The sequence below is a fragment of the Dermacentor albipictus genome, chromosome 6 (genome assembly GCF_038994185.2).
Source record: "Dermacentor albipictus isolate Rhodes 1998 colony chromosome 6, USDA_Dalb.pri_finalv2, whole genome shotgun sequence".
Lineage (NCBI taxonomy): Eukaryota > Metazoa > Arthropoda > Arachnida > Ixodida > Ixodidae > Dermacentor > Dermacentor albipictus.
Window position 1 is genome coordinate 117,697,788 of NC_091826.1, and position 21,150 is coordinate 117,718,937.

The 21,150-nt window shown below is 48.1% G+C and overlaps 1 protein-coding gene across 2 annotated transcripts in view; it reads left to right on the forward strand.

The window, feature by feature from the left end:
- LOC135916261 (endothelin-converting enzyme-like 1) overlaps positions 1-21,150 on the forward strand; it is a 92,304-nt gene that overhangs the window by 38,448 nt on the left and 32,706 nt on the right. The window contains exons 4-6 of one of the 2 annotated variants that reach the window (XM_065449584.2): positions 194-370; positions 7,710-8,217; positions 8,580-8,860. In XM_065449584.2, coding sequence (XP_065305656.1) covers positions 194-370; positions 7,710-8,217; positions 8,580-8,860 — 966 coding nt within the window. The remainder of the gene's footprint in view (positions 1-193; positions 371-7,709; positions 8,218-8,579; positions 8,861-21,150) is intronic. The other variant, XM_065449585.2, reaches the window with a different exon arrangement.

Genomic DNA, 21,150 nt, shown 5'->3' on the forward strand with positions numbered 1-21,150 from the left:
CTGTCGGTTCTTCTTGTGCCCGTGTATTGCTGCGTCATGCCAGATACCAGCTTTTGTGAGCCCGTGTTTCTATGTGAGGGCTACACGGAGTCTGCCCGACAAGCTGTAGCGGAAATTTTGGTTTTCTAATGCTATCTTTCTGAGATACAGGCATGTTCGCGAGAACGTTCTTATTGCCTCTTGTGGCACGCAGCTACGTGTGCGGCAACTTCGAAGACATGTATCCCAACCACTCGAGCTACTTGGCGCTGCTGGAATCGAGGCTTTACGCGTACCAGAACCACGTGCTCGAGGACCACTCAGTCGGGAAAATCGACGAAGTCAGCCGTCACGTGATCATCGCTTTCCGCCGGTGCGTCGACGAGTACAGGTGTGCGCATGTACCCGTGGTGTGAATAAGCTGCATCCGTATAATTGCATGTCACGTCGTTCAGCTTTGTTCCGTGCTTGATGTATACATATATATATATATATATATATATATATATATATATATATATATATATATATATATATATATATATATATATATATATATATATATATATATATATATATTTGGGGTTTTACGTGCCAAAACCACTTTCTGATTATGAGGCACGCCGTAGTGGAGGACTCCGGAAATTTTGACCACCTGGGGTTCTTTAACGTGCACCTAAATCTAAGCACACGGGTGTTTTCGCATTTCGCCCCCATCGAAATGCGGCCGCCGTGGCCGGGATGCGATCCCGCGACCTCGTGCTCAGCAGCCCAACACCATAGCCACTGAGCAACCACGGCGGGTATGTATATATATATATATACATACCCGCCGACGTGACTGAACAGTATGGCCGCAATGCCTACATCGGACGTGAAAATTTTCGCCGACGACCACAAAATTATAGCTCTAGTGGACGCGGGCGCAGGCTATTCCTTCCTGAGTGTGCCGCTCGCGGCTGAGCTCAAGGAAGTAACAACCACCTGGGACAGCCCACTAATTCGGACCACTGGTGGTCACGTCGTCACACCGACCGGGAGGTTCACGTCAAGAATCACTGTGCGCCATCATACGTACTTGGTGACCTTTGTATTTCTGAAGCAGTGCTTTCGCGACGTTGTTCTTAGGATAGAATTCCCAACACAGAACGGCGCGGCAATCGACCTTAGGACCAACTATACAGCATTTTGTGCAAACCATGTTTTACCGACAAACGTAAACGCCGCTCACGCTACTTCTCTGCAATTTGATGGCGATCTTGTAAGTCTGTCACCCTATACAAGCATTGTGGTTTCTGTGTGCTGAGTATGCGGACTGAAGGTGTTGTTGAAGGTAACCAATGCCTGCTCTTTGATTAGGACATCGGCACACTGCAGAAAGGGGAAAAAACGTGCGCAGCTTGCACTAGTAGTGCAAGGCTGGAGTTAACGCCGGAGCCTGTGATCACCTAGCTTTTACGTGGCTTCCCTAAGTTGTTTGTAGGTTTTGCACGGTTATGCTAGGTTTTCCTGAGTTTTTTATACGCTTTGCTAAGTCATTTCTAGGTTTTGCGAGCTTATGGTAGGCTTGGCTAAGTTGTTTCTAGGTTTACGAGGTTAACCGAGGTTTTGCTAAGTTGTCTCGGCGGGCTTGACGCTGGAAGTCTTAGAGCAGCCGCGGGCCGGGATCATTTTCTCGGCGAAGTCGAGCATTCAGGCGCCGACTCTCGCGTCCCCTGGACTGAAATTCCGGATCCTCGACTCGGCGTCCCTCTTTTGCGCCGCCGCTTCGGCGAGGTGTCCCGGATCAGCTCGGCGTAGACACATCGCTTCTCGCTTGGCAGTACGGCACTTTTCCTGGTAAGCCGATTCTTCTTCGGGCGTCGGGACTTTCTTCGGTCTTCCCATGGCGGAATAGAGGAGGTGAGAGGTGTGTCGCCGCGCCGGCCGTTCCGAGCTTTTACAAGCCTGTGACGTGACAGCTCCGCCCTACGCACGTGGGATGCAAGGAGGTTACGTGGCTCGGTGCTCTCGTAGGTGGTTGCTAGGCAACATGAGGCGGCGCACGGCTGGACTGAGTTTTCTGGTAACGCTCCACGGCAGAACTGAAAGCTTAAACAGCTCCGCTGTTAAAAAATCAAAGCCTCTTTCTTAAGGAAAGATGTTTGAACGCGAAGCTTCCCCCAATGCAAACTAAGTCAAAGTTCAAAGCCAACAACCAGGCAACAAGCCCAAGATATGCTGAGCGAGATATGGGATTTATCTGCTTGTTTAGGACTGTATTTTTTGCAAGTTTAAGATGAAGGAACATTTCGTTAAGCTGCATAGCCTTTATTTTCGATCGTGTAGCCATTGATTAAACACTCACACTTTCACGGACGACTCTACACATGCAGAATACTGCCTTGTGATCGTTGTGATAGATGGTTAGAAGCTCTACCATCGTAACGTGACACAGCCTGATTGGAAACGTGAGATCAATGCAGGAACGATGTTGCGTCGTGGGTCTCGGCAGCGTCTTAAGTTTCAACGAGCCGCGATCTAGCATGAAACTCTCGATTCATTTGCCGTGCTCTTTCGCCACATCGATGTTAATGTCACTGCGCATGAAGTTCACTGTACTATGTGGCTTTAAGGTCTTCATCGTTTCTGCCAGGAATGTTACCGCGTCACAAGGAGACTTGTTCGGTCTGATGTACACGCTGACGGTCACAAGACCAGTAGACACCTCGACTGTACGAGCGTCTCCCGCATGGCTTCTGCGTGCCGTTGCCGGTACGCGGTATCGGCTTTACGGACACGATCGTGCTCGCTCTTACGTTTGCGTACGGCAGCTCCTTCTGCCGTGCGCTGCACCTGCGGCCTGCCCATGGTGACGACCGGAAATGCATTGCGTGGCGCGCGTAATGCAATGCATATATATACAGTTCATCTGGGCAGCGTGGCGTTCAACCCCCTTTCTTTAAGAAAGGGGCTTTATTTTTTTTTGCTGTCTCCGATAAGCAGGGAAGCTAATTAATCGCGACAAGGGTGGTGTCGTGTCTAGCAGACGCAACTTGCACTTCCAGAGAACTTTGTACGCATGCGCTACTTTTGATGAGCTTCTCCCTTCGAGCCGTTATCAGGCACTGACCGGCCGGCCAGTCGACGCTGGCGCAGTACTGCGAATGTAAACGGTAGTGTTCTACGCAAATGTGTAAGTTGGCTTTCCTGCAGTACGTTTTCGGCGCTCACGGACGAATCAGTGAGACATAGAAAGCTCATACCTTAGTGCATGTTTATTTATGGGGTCGTCGGTTCGCGCTTCGAACTGATCACCAAGCTCTTGTTGCATTGCTGTCTTTCAAAGGTTCTGATCCGCGTCCACTAAGAATTTCGCGATTTGATGCTTGACTGCTTTAGTAGAACTTTGACACAGAGTACTGCAACGGTGGCCATAACGTGATAGCCAATGGGTTGTCGTGCCTACATATTCCTCCTGAGGCTGAGCCAGTTCGAGAAGAATAGTATCCTTCATCATTTCATACATCACCAAAAGAAGAGCTTCGAACTGCTACACGGTGTGAGCCAGTTTCGAAGGTCTTAAAAGACAGAATGGTGAATGGGTAGAGGAATGCTGCCGACCTGCCGCCAGAACTACAACCGCACACATTACTGCAGTCTGAATTATACTCCGTGGATAATCTTCTATTCCGCGGAGAATCCGTCATTCCCCCGTCATCACTGCGACTGAAAGTTCTCGCAGGTTCTCTCAATACATTATATATTGTATAACTGTATACAGTTGCATTTTTTGTCCTTAAGACATTTGTGAGTCTTAAGCTCTCTGGCATTTTCAAGAGAGGGGCCATAGCTTGACTTTGGTTTTCGATGTTATATCCTCAATTTTAGCTTCAGTCTTGGATTGTTTTGACTGCTAGCGCCACGCAGCGCCCAACCTTGCAAATGTACTGCGTCGTGTTCTCCTTCCCATCTTTTGAAATAAACATCAGTTTACATTTGGTCCTAGTTCGAGGAATGCGCTCCATGCCCTCGGCCGTTGGCCTACTTCGTAGGGCCCCGCGTTCCGACCGCCCCGTCGAGGCAGTTACTACTTATGAGAATACAACAGTAACCAGTTGCACTTTGCAGCTTTAAGTACTTAAATTTGGCGGAAACTATGCAGCTGTCAAAGGTTGGAACCATGTACACGGGTTACATCCTTCCCACAACCAGCGTCTTGCAGCTACGCCTCGATTAACTCAACATGGCAGGCTTTCAGATTAGCACAGTTGTCTTAGAAGTGCGACCTAATTCTTTTTATCTTCCCACCTCCCTTTCTGTCTCCTCGAAGCTCGTTTAGGCGGCCTTCGTAAGCAGTAAGAACTGCTGCTAAGTGTTCAGCGCTTAGTGTAGTCTACGACTTATATAATATACACAGAATATCTTGGCTGTTAAACACTTATGCTTCTACCTGTTGGTGCACACGTGAATCATATACACCTATTTTTGTAATTGTAACGCACAAACACTATGCCACGACATATTAGACTATCTTACCGATTTTGCGGCATTTTCAAGGAAAGTAAAACATTAAACAATTAGTCGTTTAAGTCTGAATAGCTGAGGATTGAAGGGTGTCGTGAGGAAATTCACCAGATGTTGGTTGACAAGCTGAAACGGCACTTCTACGGCTCGATATCGATGACCTCTTCGGATGTGGATTCCAGGAAACGACCTATGGTTGATTTTTCTATTTTTCGCTAGCGCTATCGGGAGTGCCTTCCCCTAGCCACAATAACAACAAAGCACTGCGCTTCATAGACTGCTGAAATCGCGGCACTTGGTAACCACAACCTTGTGTTGGTGGTCGTGGTGAGCTGTAGCAAATGGCGGATTTACCCTAGCGATAGAGGCCGGCAATTGTTCCTCCTTAGCGTCTATTTCAACGTTACTAATGTATGTCACCAAATGGCCATGAAAAGTCTTTCTTAGGAATGTACGAAGAAGAATCGAAGCTCATGTACGGGGTATACAGCTGACCTTTCTGGGAACACAAGGTATTGGAGGCACGCATGCGGTGGGTCATTCTTATGCAGGTTGTCAATCAGAACATCCTTCTCGCCTCGGTACTTTGGGCAAAACCACAGAAATATTTCAATATTTTTTTGTCCCTTCGCATGCAGTACAGTTCAGCGAATCAATGCGCCCAGTCATAAATAATCATGCTGGTCTATTGGCACATCCTATATTATAAGGAAGGCGTTCGTATGTCATTCGTTACAGTGTAGCCGATAGTCTAACTGACATTAGGAGAAAAAATGGGAGCAGGGCAGGTCATGTAATGCGCAGGTTCGAGAACCGTTGGGCCACTAGGGTTACAGAATTTGTACCAAGAGAAGGGAAGCGCAGTCGACGACTGCAGAAGACTAGGCGGGGCGATGAAATAGGAAAATTCGCGGGCGCTATATAGTTGGAATCGGTTGGCGCAGAACAGGAGTAATTGGAGATAGCAGGCAGAGGCCTTCGTTCAGCAGTTGACATAAAATAGTCTGATGATGATGATGTTCGTACGTTACAACACAATCTTTATCCCTAGCGTACATATCGAGCGAGTTTTCATTGTCGCGGATGAGGAAACATTGCCGAAAAAAGTTCTTAAAAGCAATTCATAGCAAAAATAAACAACTTGTGAAGGGGTGCGGATGACGTACTGATAGAGTCAGTCCAGCACGCTTCATTTACTGCATTTGTGCAACGCTAATAAAAGTAGCGTGTAAAGTAACGCGAAAGTAATCGTTCACTTTTTAGTAATTGTTCAGTTACTTTCGTGGGGCAGTAATCGCTATCCGTAATCAATTACATTTATGAGAGATGTAATTGTAACAAGTATTAACTTCTGTCCTTGTTGGCGCGAATCTTTGCTACAGTGTTTTAGCGCTTGTACGAAATACCGATATCGTGTGGTAGACACTGCGTCCGACAAACTGCGCGACGTCTAAACGATAGGCTGACTGAGCAACGCTGTAAAGAAAGGCGGTGATGACTGGTTAGCAGCCGACTGCTGAACGCGTGGTTGCTCGCCTCTTTTCCAATAATGTTTGGTTGAGCGCAAGCACAAAGACGAAAAAACAAGACTGTCAACTGAAACTTCAATTATTAAGAAGCTAGGCCGAGATTGTTTAGCACGCATTCACTATCTCTATCAAGAATTGCCGCATCTCGATTCATCTTGGTTTGCGCATGCCTGAGTTCTTGAATGGCATGTATAAATAGTGATACGGCTTCGAATAACGATCAAGCTCCATCTAAATAGGTCGCGAAGCTTGGGACAAAAATCATGCTAAAACTTGTCCCCTGAGAGATCAGTTAGTGGCACATGATTGAAGCGCCACTAGGTGAGGGTGGGACAAACACTGAAACTATCAATCAATCAAAGGAGCTTTCATTTCTCTATGATAAATATGGGGGTGACGGAAAAAAAGTCACTAACTGGGGTTAGCTCCAGCCCCCTACAAAGTCCAGCAGCAGCCGGAAAACCTATGTAAAAGAAATGTTCGAAAATTTTACATGTGAATACCGTCATACGAGCAAATTTAATATCCCGTTTCAAATATTTTGCTGTACTAAAACATCAAAGTTATTTTTTTTCTGTTTCACAATTTATTAGTTCTTCCTTGATGTCGCCCCCAGCCAGTGATTCTGGCTCAAGACTTGGCAAGACTGTGCAAATCAGCTACTATCTCGTGCGGAATGGCGTCGCTCACTTGAGAGTGGCGGTTTCATCCCAATTTTTTTTTTCATGTGCTTGCGTTTTGCTTCAAAATGCGGCTTGCGCTTCACTTCAAATTTTTTTCTCACCTAGAGCGTGGAATTCATTGGCGAAAGGTTCGAGTGCAGGTTTTTTGTTATCGTGCAAGTTCGCGCTGCGGTTTCCGACGCGCTGTGTCTCGTCGTTACGACAAAAGTGAAATGCTCCGCACAGAAACATCGCGCTTTGTTTGTTGACTTTCGAAAACAAAGGCTCTGAGTGTCCGACGGGCAGCACAATTAGTAAGTCTAATGGTTTCTAAATAATAATGTGAGGCAATGTTCTATTCTCTGACAACTTCTGGTTATTAATATACATTGACGCAAGGAATTTGCGAATGATCCTCTGAAAAGGTTCCGCAAATGTTGCTAGACATTACGACTGTGTGCTGGTCATATTACTTTTCATTCATTGAAAAATCTGTTGCTTGGTAAATTAGAATTGTTGCATTATTCTAGAAGAATAAATAGTGATGTTGCTTTGAAACCCCTGTGACACTATCATTTATTTCCATCATATTCGCTCACCTTCCTAAGGTACCTACTACATATTTGTCTAAATTGCACTTGCAATACAGACATTTTTTTTCCATTATGCAGGACATACCATGGGAAACACCGAACTTCCACCCTGTTTGCCAAGAGCAAAAGGGGAAGGAATGCTGTTGTCAAGGTTACGCATCAGTCTATTAACGTAACGAGCAGCAGGGTTGTCCTAAATGCTGTGCGCACTAAGAATTCAGAAAATGAGTCGCTGGAATACGGGAATTTCTCTTTGTTTTCACCTACGCATACCAGTCAAATACGCCATCGCTTAATATCTAGGACACGCCCCTCTAGCGGCAGGGCCCAAGGAATCGCGTGTCATCTTCTATTTACCTATGGAGATACTGCCTCGGCAGACGTTCCGGTCAGAGTGTGACATTAAAGAGAACAGCCTCTATCCACCTTTGTATACGCAGACGAAATCAGGACAGTCCAACCGCACTACGCTTTCTACTGCTAAGCGCGGGCATCCACTGGAGCCCCGAGGTGCTCGCCTACACCCGCCAGGACATCCTCGGCGTCCTGCTAAGGCTGTCACTTGAGATCGGTGTTCCCGTCCTCCTACACGCCGTCCTCGGCCCGTCGCTGAAGCACACCGCCGATAGCAGACGGGCACTGAACCTAGACTTCCGGTTCCCACTGCTTCCGGCCGATGCCGGTGAGCGGACGCTTTCGGTCGTGGAGGACACCCTGCGGCTGGTCGCACACAACGGGACAGTCTTTGACCGGTTTCGACACGAGGCCATGCAAGTTCTGCTGACGCTGAGGAGGCTGTGGTCACGGCTGAATGCATCCTTGCACTTTCGGGGAGGGCTCCAGTACGTCAAGTTCTCGCAGGCGCACGAGCATCTTGTGAAGTTTACTGAACCGGGCGAGCTTTTGAAGCTGACGAACGATGCACTGCCCACCGATAGAAACCGAGACGTAAGCGCTTTTTCACCTCCTTAGTGTAATATTAGTAGGTTAATTTATTTCCCAAAAGTCAATAAATGAACACGTATTCTAACGGAGTGTTCAGGCCTCCGTAATTGTTTGTTGCCACCCCTAGAACACCAAGTTGCCCAGGCAGAAATGGTCAGATGGTTTCCTGCTCAAATCCCCAAGTACACACTCTATATGAACAGATCCTCATAACCAGTTGCCAGTTAAACATGAATGCACTATTTCGACAGTACAATTACTGTTACTTCAGCATTAACAGCTCATCTTAATGAGTAGAAAGTTTGCAGTCAATGGCAGTTTGGTGTTAAAATAAAATCGTGGATCCCGGTTCCAAAACTGCGCAGTACTTCGGGCCGGACGACGACGTGGTGACCTCCACGCCAACTCTGGTGACCACCTTCGCAGACTTCATGGCTGTGACAAAACCAATTGACCTGGTTCTCTTGGTACGGTACCTGGCTGTTGAAAGCCTTCTCCCGGTGTCATCCAGCCATCTTGTCGACGTGTACAGCATCGACCGGAGGGAAGCCTTCCGTTTGCGCGTCCGTGCTTGTTTGCGTGCTGCCATCGACATCATGCCGCGGGCCTGGGAATACCTCTTCTACCAGGAACGCCTGGGTCAGAGGTGAGAGTCACTTGCATGATAATATATACCGAAAATTACACACGTTTAAAAGCAGCAGTTTTTATGCTTCGGTTCTGCTCTGAAGAAACCAGTTCAAGCGGTTGTGAACTTAATCGTGCATAATGTAGCCGTACGAAAAATACCGTTTAAAAGAATGTGTAAACGCATCAGTATTTAGCAAAGTAATCTTGGTAGATGGAACTGGTTTTGTGTGTTCGATACCCCACGAATTCCATGTAGATAATTTAACCAACTAACAGTTAGTATACATATAATAGTCAGTGGACTAGCTTTATGACGAATAGCACAGGGAAGCAATTAGATCAGCTGCACTTATTTAAACAGCCATTAGGCTTATTCACTTTACAACATATACTGCAGCAAACCTATATGTAATTCCTTCTTTTTTGCAGTCCCTATGCCACCGATGTGGACTAGCCTATGCGGACAAATTATAATGCCCCAAAAGCGTCTATACTGTTCCGCAGAGGAAGCGTCCGGTTTAGCGTGGTACTAGTCTCACTATTAGCATTAGCATTAGCTGCATTCTAGTAGGCTGGAACGCGAAAGCGCTCGCGCACCCTTCATCGGGTGCACTTTAATGAACATCAGGTGGAGTAAAATCATTCCGCAGGGCCACCATTGCGGTGTTCTTCATGGCAGACAGCAAGCTTCGAGATGATAGGGCTCACAGTTTCTTTTTAACTGTTGCACATATGGGGGAACAATTGCCTGAACCCTTTCCAGCTCACCTGGAAAAATTTGCGATATCAAAACAAAATATTAATCATAGGCGCATTCTATACGTGGCAACATAACCTTGTACTATTAATATGATTCTTTCCTGGTATAACAACATCCATCGGTGAATACTTTGTTTAGCGCAAAACGACAGACACAAGAAAGACGACAGGACAAGGCGGCTTGTGCTGTCGTCTTTCTTGTGTCTGTCGTTTTGCGCTAAACAAAGTATTCATGGATTCGCACCAACTAGCCCACCAACGCATTGTGCTGAACCATCCATCTGAATGACCGTTAACTAAGGTATTGGTAAACATGAGCACATTGGTTTTACGGCTCGAATAACGTGAGCAGAGGGGATCGTATGCATGCTTCTGTTTGGAACACGTACACTCGGTGGGCCCTCTCCTTCTTTGGAGAGAACTTGCTATCTTAACTTACTATCACAACTTACAATTATAACAAGTTCGCATTTATTTTATTTATTCACGCATACTGTCAGCCTTTGCACAGGGCTATTGCAGGAGTGGAACATATAAAAATGTGTAACAGCATTCTAGAAAACAAACATTATAGACAGCTTTTTTTTTTCATTTAAATTTAACGGGTGAAGGGGACAGATTAATAGCCTCACGTTACATATAGGCAAAAGGAAATTTTTTAAGCGGTTACAAATCATGATCACAACTTGGGATCACAACTCAGATTAGTTATCACAACGCCTAGTAACGTCTTTCTTTAGGAATAAATGTTTGATAAGGTTTACGTGCAGCTTCGAAATCGAAGTCCTATTGTTTTCGCACCAAGTACATGTTGAACAGAATGTCCATCGAAAGCGCTTCGGCACATCATTCATGTTTTGATGGTGACCGCCGGTAATCGCATTTTAGACAACGTCCTTTTAAAAGCACCATATTATTTTCTCCTTTGATTCGTGCGTCTTTTCCTTTTTTACTTCAGCAAGAAGTGATTGCCGTTATGGTGAAATTATTAGGGGCATTTATCACACGTTTCACTGTAGGTACATTACATTTCATTCTAGGAATAAGCACATTATTTATATTTCATCTTGAAACTGCGGTGTAGAAGGGTCGCTCAAGTGATACCGCACTTGCGCCTTTAGGCAGTATACCAACAGTAGCAACGCGGAAACATTTTGATGCTATCAGCATTCTTCACGCACTTTGCAGCATATATACAACCTTCGTCAGAAAAGTGCCAGGACAATTTTTTTTACTTGTAAGTTTGCAATACTAAAAAGGAACAAATGTCGTTTTTATGTTACCTTGTATGTGTTCTTACTTGACATGACCTTGTCCATGTTTCCGCGCAAGCTCACTAGGTGGCAGGGCTGTGCTTTGCAACACGTTGTTCGGGTTGTTGTCGCATTAGCTAAAACGACATAGTGGATGCTGATTGTGGCTAAAGAGTGAACATTAAGTTCTGCTCTAGGCTCTGGAAAAGCCCTAGTGAAGTGTGGAACATGATTAGGCAAGCTTATGCAGGCGAGGCACTTGAAAGTGCCTCGCCTGCATAAAAACAGGACTGCATAAAACACGACTGCTTGAAAGCAGTCGTGTTTTCGAGTGACACAAAAGGTTTCGTGAAGGGAGATTCAGTGCAAGACGACCCCAGACCTGGTCGCCCTTCTACAGCACATACCAATGCAAATGTGGAGCGTAAGTTATTGCAAAAAGACAGTCGTGTAACTGTGCGTATGATATCAGAAAAACTGAATTTAGATCGTGATGTGTGTCGTAAGATTTTACGCGAAGACTTAGGGAAACGGAAATTTAATGCAAAAATTGTCCCTCACTCAGTACCACACGAACAGAAAGAGGACAGACGACGAATTTGTACTGAACTATTGGATAGAGCCAGACGTGATCCCACATTTGTGTCAGAAATTATCGTAGGTGATGAAAGTTGGCGCTACCGGTATGATCCTCACACGAAGCGTCAAAGTACTGAATGGCGGAGTCATGGATCACCAGCCTCGAGAAAGGTCACTCGACAACCTTCGCGAACAAAGACAATGTTGATCGCATTCTTTGAAAGTAATGGATTGGTTCACCATGAGTATGTTCCTCCGAGTCAAACAGTGAACGAAACTCTTTACATCGAAGTCTTGAAAGATTTACGAGAAGCAATCCAACGTCGTCGCCCTGATTTGTGGCCTTCTCAGGACTTGTTCTTAAAGGGACCCTGAAACGATTTTGGCGATTTTCTACAAACGTACTGAGTCGTTAGAGTAGGTCCTTCTGATCATTAATTGACACATCTAAGTGCTCTGCGTAAAGCGTGTAATTTATTATAAGGTTTTAAAAATGCACATCGCCGTCGATCGCAGCGCACTGCTCGGCGGAATTTTAAGCCGCCCCTACCCATATGATGCAAATAACCCATATGACGTCACATGGGCGAGCTATCTGATTGGCTGACCAGGGCGCGTGGTCGATAATTTTTCCAACTTTATGGTGAACAAATGATGCTCGTAATAGTTGGCATGTTAGTTACTTTGTTTTTGTAAAAAGAAAATAACTTAAAGAGAATACACAAGAATAGTTTTTTAGTACACTTGAGCAATTCCGGCACACAGCAAGTGTCGTCTGCTTGTGTTACAACGTGCGCAGTCTTTGACGTGAGCTCCGCCATCAGTGTCGATCAGTCTTTTCGTGAACACGATGAATCACCCTTGTTGCGTTGTGGGCTGCAGACGTAGCGACTGGAAAGATGTGAAGTTGCGAAATCGTGTCTCTCTGCAAGGCAGCATACGAGCGAACTGGCTGCTGCGCATCGGACTGCGGCTATCCGATAGGCGCCAGGATTTGCGCGTTTGTGGCCGTCACTTTACAGCGGAAGATTACTAACGCAATAGCGTTTCGCAAGTCCGGTATTAGGGCAAACACAAACGCAAGGGGACAGGGTCTGGCCGCTTGACTGCGCCGGGATGAGCCATGAGATGAGCAGAAAGGTAAATGTGAATGGTCTGCATGGTGCAGCCACCTGGTGGCACAGAGCTCAACCATACACAGTAGCAGCAACGAAGTGCATTCTTCTTTGCTGCTGGTGTGTATTTTTCGCAGGAGTGTAATCATCAATACGTTGTTCTTATAAATGTTTAAAATGTTTTACACTTGGTTAGAGCAATATTAGCGCTTCGTTTGACTGGTTAAGCGCTGCGCCAACAAGTGTCTGGACAGTGCAGACCGATCAGGCTGCTCACGTACGTCTACTCTGAAGTTCCTTCATCAGCTTGAGTTTATGCCTCCAGTCATTTGCCGAAATGACCAGCTTGCCTGTGGTTACCGGAATACCGGCCACCTTCGGCGCTACGACAGAATGCTCGCAACGCACGCTGCTTCGATGGCTCTCGGTCGACGGCCAAGCTATGGTGCCACCATAGCCAAGCGGCCAGCGGCGAGGTCTCGCGCGGGAGGAGGCGTGCTCCAACAACCGGAAGTGGACGATGTGACGTCGCATCGTGACGCAGGACCAGTGAAGGCGGAGCTTAGCGCCGCTCGCTCGGCGAGCGAGTTGAGGAGGAAAGGCATGGCTAGGGAGGAGGGCAACTTCTAATCGCTTGTAGCTCCATTAATAAGTAACGCTTCACTTAAATTGTGGTGCGAATGTTCTACTTAAGCTGTACCCTACGCGTCTACAAAGTTTGTCCGAACCGTTTCAGGGGCCCTTTAATGAATGACAATGCAAGACCCCATAGTGCTTTATCTGTTAACGAGTATCTGGCCAGATATTCTATTATGGCCATCACACATCTGCCATATTCGCCCGACCTCTCACCGTGTGATTTTTGTCTCGTTTCCAAGAGTGACAAAGCGACTGAATGGAAAGCTCCATCAAGGTATCGCAGACATCCAATGGGCTGCGGCAAATGAGCTTGCAAGCATCGCAGTTACAGATTTCCCTGCGTGCTTCCAAAACATCCAGAAACGTTGGCGATTGTGCATAGATACGCTTTATATAGTAGACGTTGATAGAAGCTGGGATCATTGCTTGGTAAGTGCAATTTTCTATTTTTCACTACCTTCGTCCTGGAACTTTTCTGACAGAAGTTGTATATGTATTTCATCTCTTTAATTATATATATAGGTACAGTGCTCACGGACTGAAACGCGACACTGCGAGCGCGTGGCCGCTGCTGCACGCAGCGCCACCCATGGCTGCCCGATGAAGCAAGGTTTTGCATTGTGGTAGACCGCGAAGGGGAGAGCGTTTTGAGCGCAGGCTCGGTGCTTTCGGTTACCAATGAGTGGGACTGTGGTTCCCCACAGCGCCAGCGTGACGCTGCAAGCGTAGCGCACTAAAGTCCCTTGATAATTTGAAAGTACCGCCACTCTTTGAACTACGCCGCCACCGCGCGACCTCCTTGCCTCCTCCTCGCCCCTTGCTCGTCCTCCTCGCCCCATGGCCTCCCTGCCGTTGCCCTTGGAAACACGTGGATCTTGCGTTTTGCTTGTTTTTCTTTTTCGTTGGCGCCATTTTTCTCCCTTGCTTTGCTGGCTCGGCGCAGCGAACATGGCAAGCTGTTTCCTGCGGTGTTCTGCAAGTGTTATGCCATGCTGTAGCGCATATAACTGCGGCAACAAGCCTGAAAACGGTTATGCAGTTTTATCGCGTAACCATTCATTGTACCCCAGCCCCGTCAAGCGAAAAGTCTAATGTGTTGTATCCGCACAAAAACGCTAAAGCTAGGAGATTTAATCGTTATAACAGTGTAAATGTAGCTAATTGGTAGCGTTACATGCTATGAGAAATAATCTCAACTAAAAAATATTCTTACGGTGGCATAGACAAAGTCGTCGACGGTAAAGGCAACGAAGTGGAAACAGCCTCTCGGAGTACTGTGTTGCTGCATATATATATATATATATATATATATATATATATATATATATATATATATATATATATATATATATATATATACATATATATATATATATATATATGTATGTATATATATATATATATATATATATATATATATATATATATATATATATATATATATATATATATATATATATATATAACCCGCCGTGGTTGCTCAGTGGCTATGGTGTTAGGCTGCTGAGCACGAGGTCGCGGGATCGAATCCCGGCCATGGCGGCCGCATTTCGATGGGGGCGAAATGCGAAAACACCCGTGTACTTAGATTTAGGTGCACGTTAAAGAACCCCAGGTGGTCGAAATTTCCGGAGTCCTCCACTACGGCGTGCCTCATAATCAGAAAGTGGTTTTGGCACGTAAAAAGCCATATATATATATATATATATATATATATATATATATATATATATATATATATATATATATATATATATATATATATATATATATGCACCGTGTAAATACAGCGTGTATATAGTTTATACCCGTGATATATTGGTGGATGTGCGGGGTACGCGTCTTCGCCACGGAGCTTCGCAGCGGACGTCTCACCCAGCCTGGGACCATGCTTCCAGTGGAAGGCACCGCGCCTACAGCTACAATGCCGACTACGCATACCCAGTACGTTGCTCTACCTCAGCCACAAGACCCCGGCAAGATCCCCGGCCTAGAAGGCGTTGACGTAGAAGAATGGTTGAAGATGTATGAGTGCGTCAGCAAGGTGAGCAGGTGGGATCCGACCATAATGCTGGCCAATGTTGTGTTCTACCTCGACGGAACAACGCGTACGTGGTTTTACATACACGAAGAGCTAACCAGCTTGGACTTGTTCAAAGAGAAGCTGTCGGACGTTTTTGGCAAATCCGAACGATCGACAACTAGCCTCCTACATTCTGTAGGACATCGACATGTCTCCTACATCGACATGTCTCCTACATTCAGGACGTCCTAGCCCTCTGTCATAAAACTGACACGTCCATGCCAGAGGCGGACAAGGTTGGACTAATTATCAAAGGCATCGCACACGACGCATTCAACCTTCTGGTCTTTAAAAACTTATCGACTGTCGACGTCATCGTGAAGGAATGTCACCGTTTCGAGCAGGCGAGAGTCGTCGTTTATACAATAAGTTTACACGGCTTCCAAATACTGCAGCGACCTCTTCCTGTACCGACCCCACCGACCAATCTAGCTCGCCACCACCAAGCGAAAGCGTGACCCTAATTGTACGCCGCGAACTCGAAGCAGCGTTTCCTGCCTCTCCTCAACAGACGTCTGGGAACAACATTGGAGACGATATCGCTGATCCAGTCCGTGGTTCGCCAGGAAGTCGCTGATATGGGTCTTTCCAGCGCGTGCTCCTTGAGTCGCCCTGACACCCGCCCTGCTCCTATGCCTCGGTCCTATCGCAGTCCACCTCACAGTGTCCGTTATCCCTACACTACCAGGAATCCATAGGACTGGCGTACACCTGACGACAGACCGATCTATTTCTGCTGTGGCCGAATCAGTCACGTCTCCCATCACTGCCGGAGCCGTTGGCCGTCCCCTCCTCGACACACCTTCCAGAATGCAAGTTCGCACCGAAGTTCCTCACCCCGTCGCTTCTATGACGCTTCCGACGCCACTACGTCGAATCGCCGCTATGCTCGCTGGCCCTCGCCTCAACGTCGTCAGCCACGTCCGCCCCAGCTTCACCGCTCGCCGTCGCGGACCTACCCAGGACCGTCCCAGCGGGAAAACTAGGCAATGCGGCACCTCGAGGTGGTGTTGCAATGTCGCATTCACCGCAAAGTTGTCCTTTGACGCTGTTTACGAGAAATAACCTTCTTGACGTCCAAGTTTATGGCACACCCGTCACAGCACTCATAGGCACCGGAGCACACATAACGATTATGACCAGCCACCTACGCTGCCGTTTAAATAAAATTGTTACGCTTGCCGTTACTCGGTTCGTACGAATCGCCGATGGTAGCACGGTGACTGTGGTCGAAATGTGTACTGTACGTGTGAGCATTTCCGTCCGCCATACTGTCGTCCTTTTCACTGTGCTTTACCAATGCCCCCATGACCTCATACTAGGCCTAGACTTCCTCTCCGCCCATTCAGCGCTCATCGATTGTTCCTCAAGTATTGTGCGTCTTGACCTGCCTCTGCTGGCCATTCCTCCGACACCACACGAAATTCGCCTAAGACCGACTGATTTTGTTCACGTTCCACCACAAGTCTTCACATACATCGAAATGTCGCCTTCTACGCCAGTTCCCGATGGTGATTACAACTCCGCTCCCATAACTTCCATTGTTCTCACCCACAACGTTACCGTTCCGCATACAATAGTGAGGGTCACACACAATCGCACGTATCTCCCTGTGGTGAATTGAGGGCTCGCTAAGCAAATTCTGCCGAAAGATATCACTCTGGCTACAATCACTCCTTTCGAAGTTAGTTGCGTTGAGACCTTCGCCGTCGATGCTGCCTGTGAGCCTTACCGGTCTGCTAAACGTACTGACAACGACATTAGGAAAATCATCGCCCCGGATCTCACTCCTGCAGGGCCTGAACAGCTCTGCAGTCTATTGCTTTCCTACAAGGATACATTGGACCTGAACCTTTATTATATTTGACCGACCCTTAGGCCAGACGTCACTTGCCAACATCGTATACATACAAGCGATAATCCACCCATCCATCGGCGACGCTACCGAGTGCCAGCTTCGGAACGTCACGTCATCAAAACCGAAATTGACAAGATGCTAGCGAAAGGCATCATTGAGCCATCGTCAAGTCCCTGGGCATCCCTTGTCGTGCTGGTCAAAAAGAAGGACGGTTCATAGAGATTCTGCGTCGATTACCACCACCTCAACCGCATAACGAAGAAGGACGTCTACCCGCTACCTCGTATTGATGACGCCCTCGATTGCCTATACGGGGCACAGTATTTTTCATCCATCGACCTGCGGTCCGGATATTGCCAAATCGCTTTCGATGATCTAGATCATGAAAAGACCGCCTTTATAACGCCTGATGGTCTTTACCAATTCAAAGTTATGCCTTTTGGGCTATGCAACGCTCCGGCTACCTTAGAGCGTATGATGGACACATTACTCCAAGGATTCAAGTGGTCGACTTGTCTGTGCTACCTAGATGATGTTATTGTGTTCTTGCCCTCATTCAGCACACACATTGAGCGCCTTTCAGCCGTACTTGCCATCTTTCGCGAGACCGGTCTACAACTACAAGAAATGTAACTTCGGCCACCGCGAGATTACTGTTCTCGGACATGTCGTCAATGCGACTGGCATCCAACCGGACCCAGATAAAGTTCGCGCCGTGAAAAAGCTCCCTGTCCCATGGTCCGCAAAAGATGTCCGAAGTTTTGTGGGCCTTTGCTCTTACTTCCGCCGCTTTGTTAAAGATTTTGCCACGATAGCACGCCCTCTCACAGATCTCCTGAAGAAAAGTGTGCCATTTTCATGGGAGTCCTTTTAGGCCACCGCCTTTTCTCGCCTTACGACCATGCTCACCACCCCACCGATTCTAGGACATTTCGATACTTCAGCCCCAACAGAGGCGCGCACCGATGCCAGTGGCCACGGAATCGGTGCAGTGTTGGAACAAGTTCAATACGGCCATGAACGTGTCATCGCGTACGTTAGCCGTTTTTTGTCACCTGCGGAGCGGAACTACTCTATTACCGAGCGCGAATGTTCGGCCGTTGTGTGGGCAGCGGCGAAATTTCGCCCCTATTTATACGGCAGGCCCTTTTTTATTGTAACGGACCACCACGCCCTCTGTTGGCTTTCGTCCTTAAAGGATCCCACAGGGAGGCTTGGACGATGGGCTTTGCGGCTGCAAGAGTATTCCTATTCGGTGGTGTATAGGTCTGGTCGCATACACAAGGACGCCGACTGTTTGTCCCGTTACCCTGTACACACGCCCGCCAACGCTGACATGGACGCTTCCGCAAGTGTTCTTTCCATTTCCCAGATTTTGGACATGGCCAACGAGCAACGCCATGACACTACTTTGAGGACCCTCGTTGACCGAATGGAATCTGCTCCTACTGATCCATCGTTACGATGGTTCGTTCTCCACGACGGGATATTGAACCGACGCAGTTTTCATCCTGACGGTCCTCCCCTTCTCCTTGTCGTTCCCCAACACCTCCGCTCAACCGTACTTCAGGAGCTTCATGACGCCCCAGCTGCCGGACACCTTGGTTTTGCTCGCACTTACGACCGCGTGCGCCGCCGCATCTACTGGCCTGGCCTCGCACGTTCCGTACTGCACTATGTAGCTGCTTGCAAGTCCTGTCAACATCGAAAAAAGCCAGCAACGCTTCCTGCCGGGTACTTACAGCCGATCGACATTCCACCTGAGCCGCTCTTTCGCGTGGGTTTGGATCTCCTTGGCCCTTTCCCCGAGTCCAGCTCCGGCAAGAGGGGGATTGCTGCAGCTACTGATTACGCGACGCGCTATGCCATCACTCGGGCACTTCCCACGAGCTGCGCAACCGACGTCGCAGATTTCCTACTCCGGGATATTATTTTAGTACATGGCGCCCCGCGACTGCTCCTTACTGACCGCGGCCGCACTTTCCTCTCCCAAGTCATTGCCGATATCCTACGATCATGTTCTACCAAGCACAAACTGGCCACCTCCTATCATCCCCAGACCAACGGCCTTACTGAGCGACTTAATCGGACTATTACTGACATGCCATCGAAATACGTTTCACCCGACCGCAAGGACTGGGATGTGGCGCTGCCCTACGTCACGTTCGCCTATAATTCATCACGCCACGATACGGCTGGGTATTCCCCCTTTTACGTACCCTTCGGTCGTGACCCAGTATTACCATTGGACGCTCCCTCCCCTTGATACAGGATCCGAGGACCGAGTATGTCCGCGACGCCATCGCCCACGCTGACCATGCGCGCCAGCTTACCCGTGCTCGTCTGTTATGGTGGATCCACACGACGGACGAAATCCGTCTTTTTCGCGACGGACGGCGCATCACGTGACTACGCGTCACGGATTTGTGCCGTCCGCGCGTGGTCCGCGACCCCCACGGACGGAAAATGCCGAGCTATTTTTCGCATCCGGATTTTGGGGGTCGAATGCTGCGGATTTAGCCTAGCATGCTCTACAGTCTGGCAACAAGCGCGGCTTTGGGATCTTTCTGAAACAGCTTCATCGCTGCTGACACCATTCGTGTCTAATTCGGACAAAACAACAGTCATTGCGACCAACCGTCGTTTCCTTTCGATCTCCATTTTCATTCAGGGTGAAAAACACCTATGACAAAGTGTTCGTTACACCGATGGCGCCATCTAGAGAGAGTAGAAACAAGCGATCATGTTAACTTACGGCTGCTGAGATCCGCCCGGGTCGCCGCAACATCTTCGAGGCCATGTTCAGCCAATACAGCCACTCTAAGCCTACACACCGAGAATCTGAGTATTGCTTTCGGAAACGGTACCCACTCATCACGAATACATTGCTGTCGAAGCTTTTGGACACAAATTTAAGCCAAATACAATCCTCAGTTTGAAAGTTACGGGCCACACAGTGGACGACGACGACTTGACAGGTTTGAGGCGGACGGCAGTCGCTTCGGGCGGTGCCGCCACATTTACTTTTCCTTCGCGGTCGTCTGCTCAGTCCGTCCGTCGTCTGGATGCGCTTCGCAGCCGGACGGGTGGCGGAATAAACGTCCGCGGCACAGATTTGCGCGGAGCCGTCCGTCGTGTGATCATCACAGGAATCTCAACGACACGCCTACAATCGCCGCCATTGTGACGCATATTTTTCACCAGGCTCTCTTGTGCTACTTTTGTCCCCTTGCCGCCGAGTGGGGCTCTCCGAGAAACTCCTCCCGGGCTACAAAGGCCCTTACCGCGTTCTACGTCAAGTGGTCAATGTCACTTGCGAGATAATCCCCGAGACCTCCGTAATGCCATCCGGTTCCACATCACCTGACGTCGCGCACGTCTCTCGGCTGAAGCCGTACTTAAGCCCTTACCGACGGCCCCGTCTGAACCACCGGTGCTTTTTCTGCCGGGGTTTCTGTTGCGGTGGAAAAGAGGACAAAGTCGTCGACGGTAAAGACGACGAAGTGGCAACAGCCTCTCGAGGTTTTGTGCTGCTGTATATATACGCATCGTGTAAATACATCGTGTAATGTTTATACCAGTGACAAAAATTGGAGGACGCTTAAGCTTCGCCTTCAAGAGTGGAACGCGACAGCGTTCCCATCGACCCGCCAAGGGGTGTAAGACAATGGGCTACAGGGCAGCCATCACTTACGAGGCGCCCCGCATCGGACGCGGTGAGCGTCGAGCCATATGGTCGAGCAACGCGGCGTTCGGCGCAGCAACGAAACGTGCGCCTCAGCAAGCGGAACGAACCAAAGAACTCGGTATCTCGGAGGGGGAAATGATGCACGCCAGCCAAACGTCGTGATCGGCACGGGCAGAGCGATAGACAGATAGTGATCTAAAGAAAGGAAGGCCGCTTGATTCTGCGGAGGGAGCAAGGCGAAGCGTTGCCAGGGGAGAGAGAGTCCGGGCAACGACCCCCCTCGCACCGGTCCTTCCACAGCTCCAATGCGCGCGTGGCGCGCCATCTGTCGA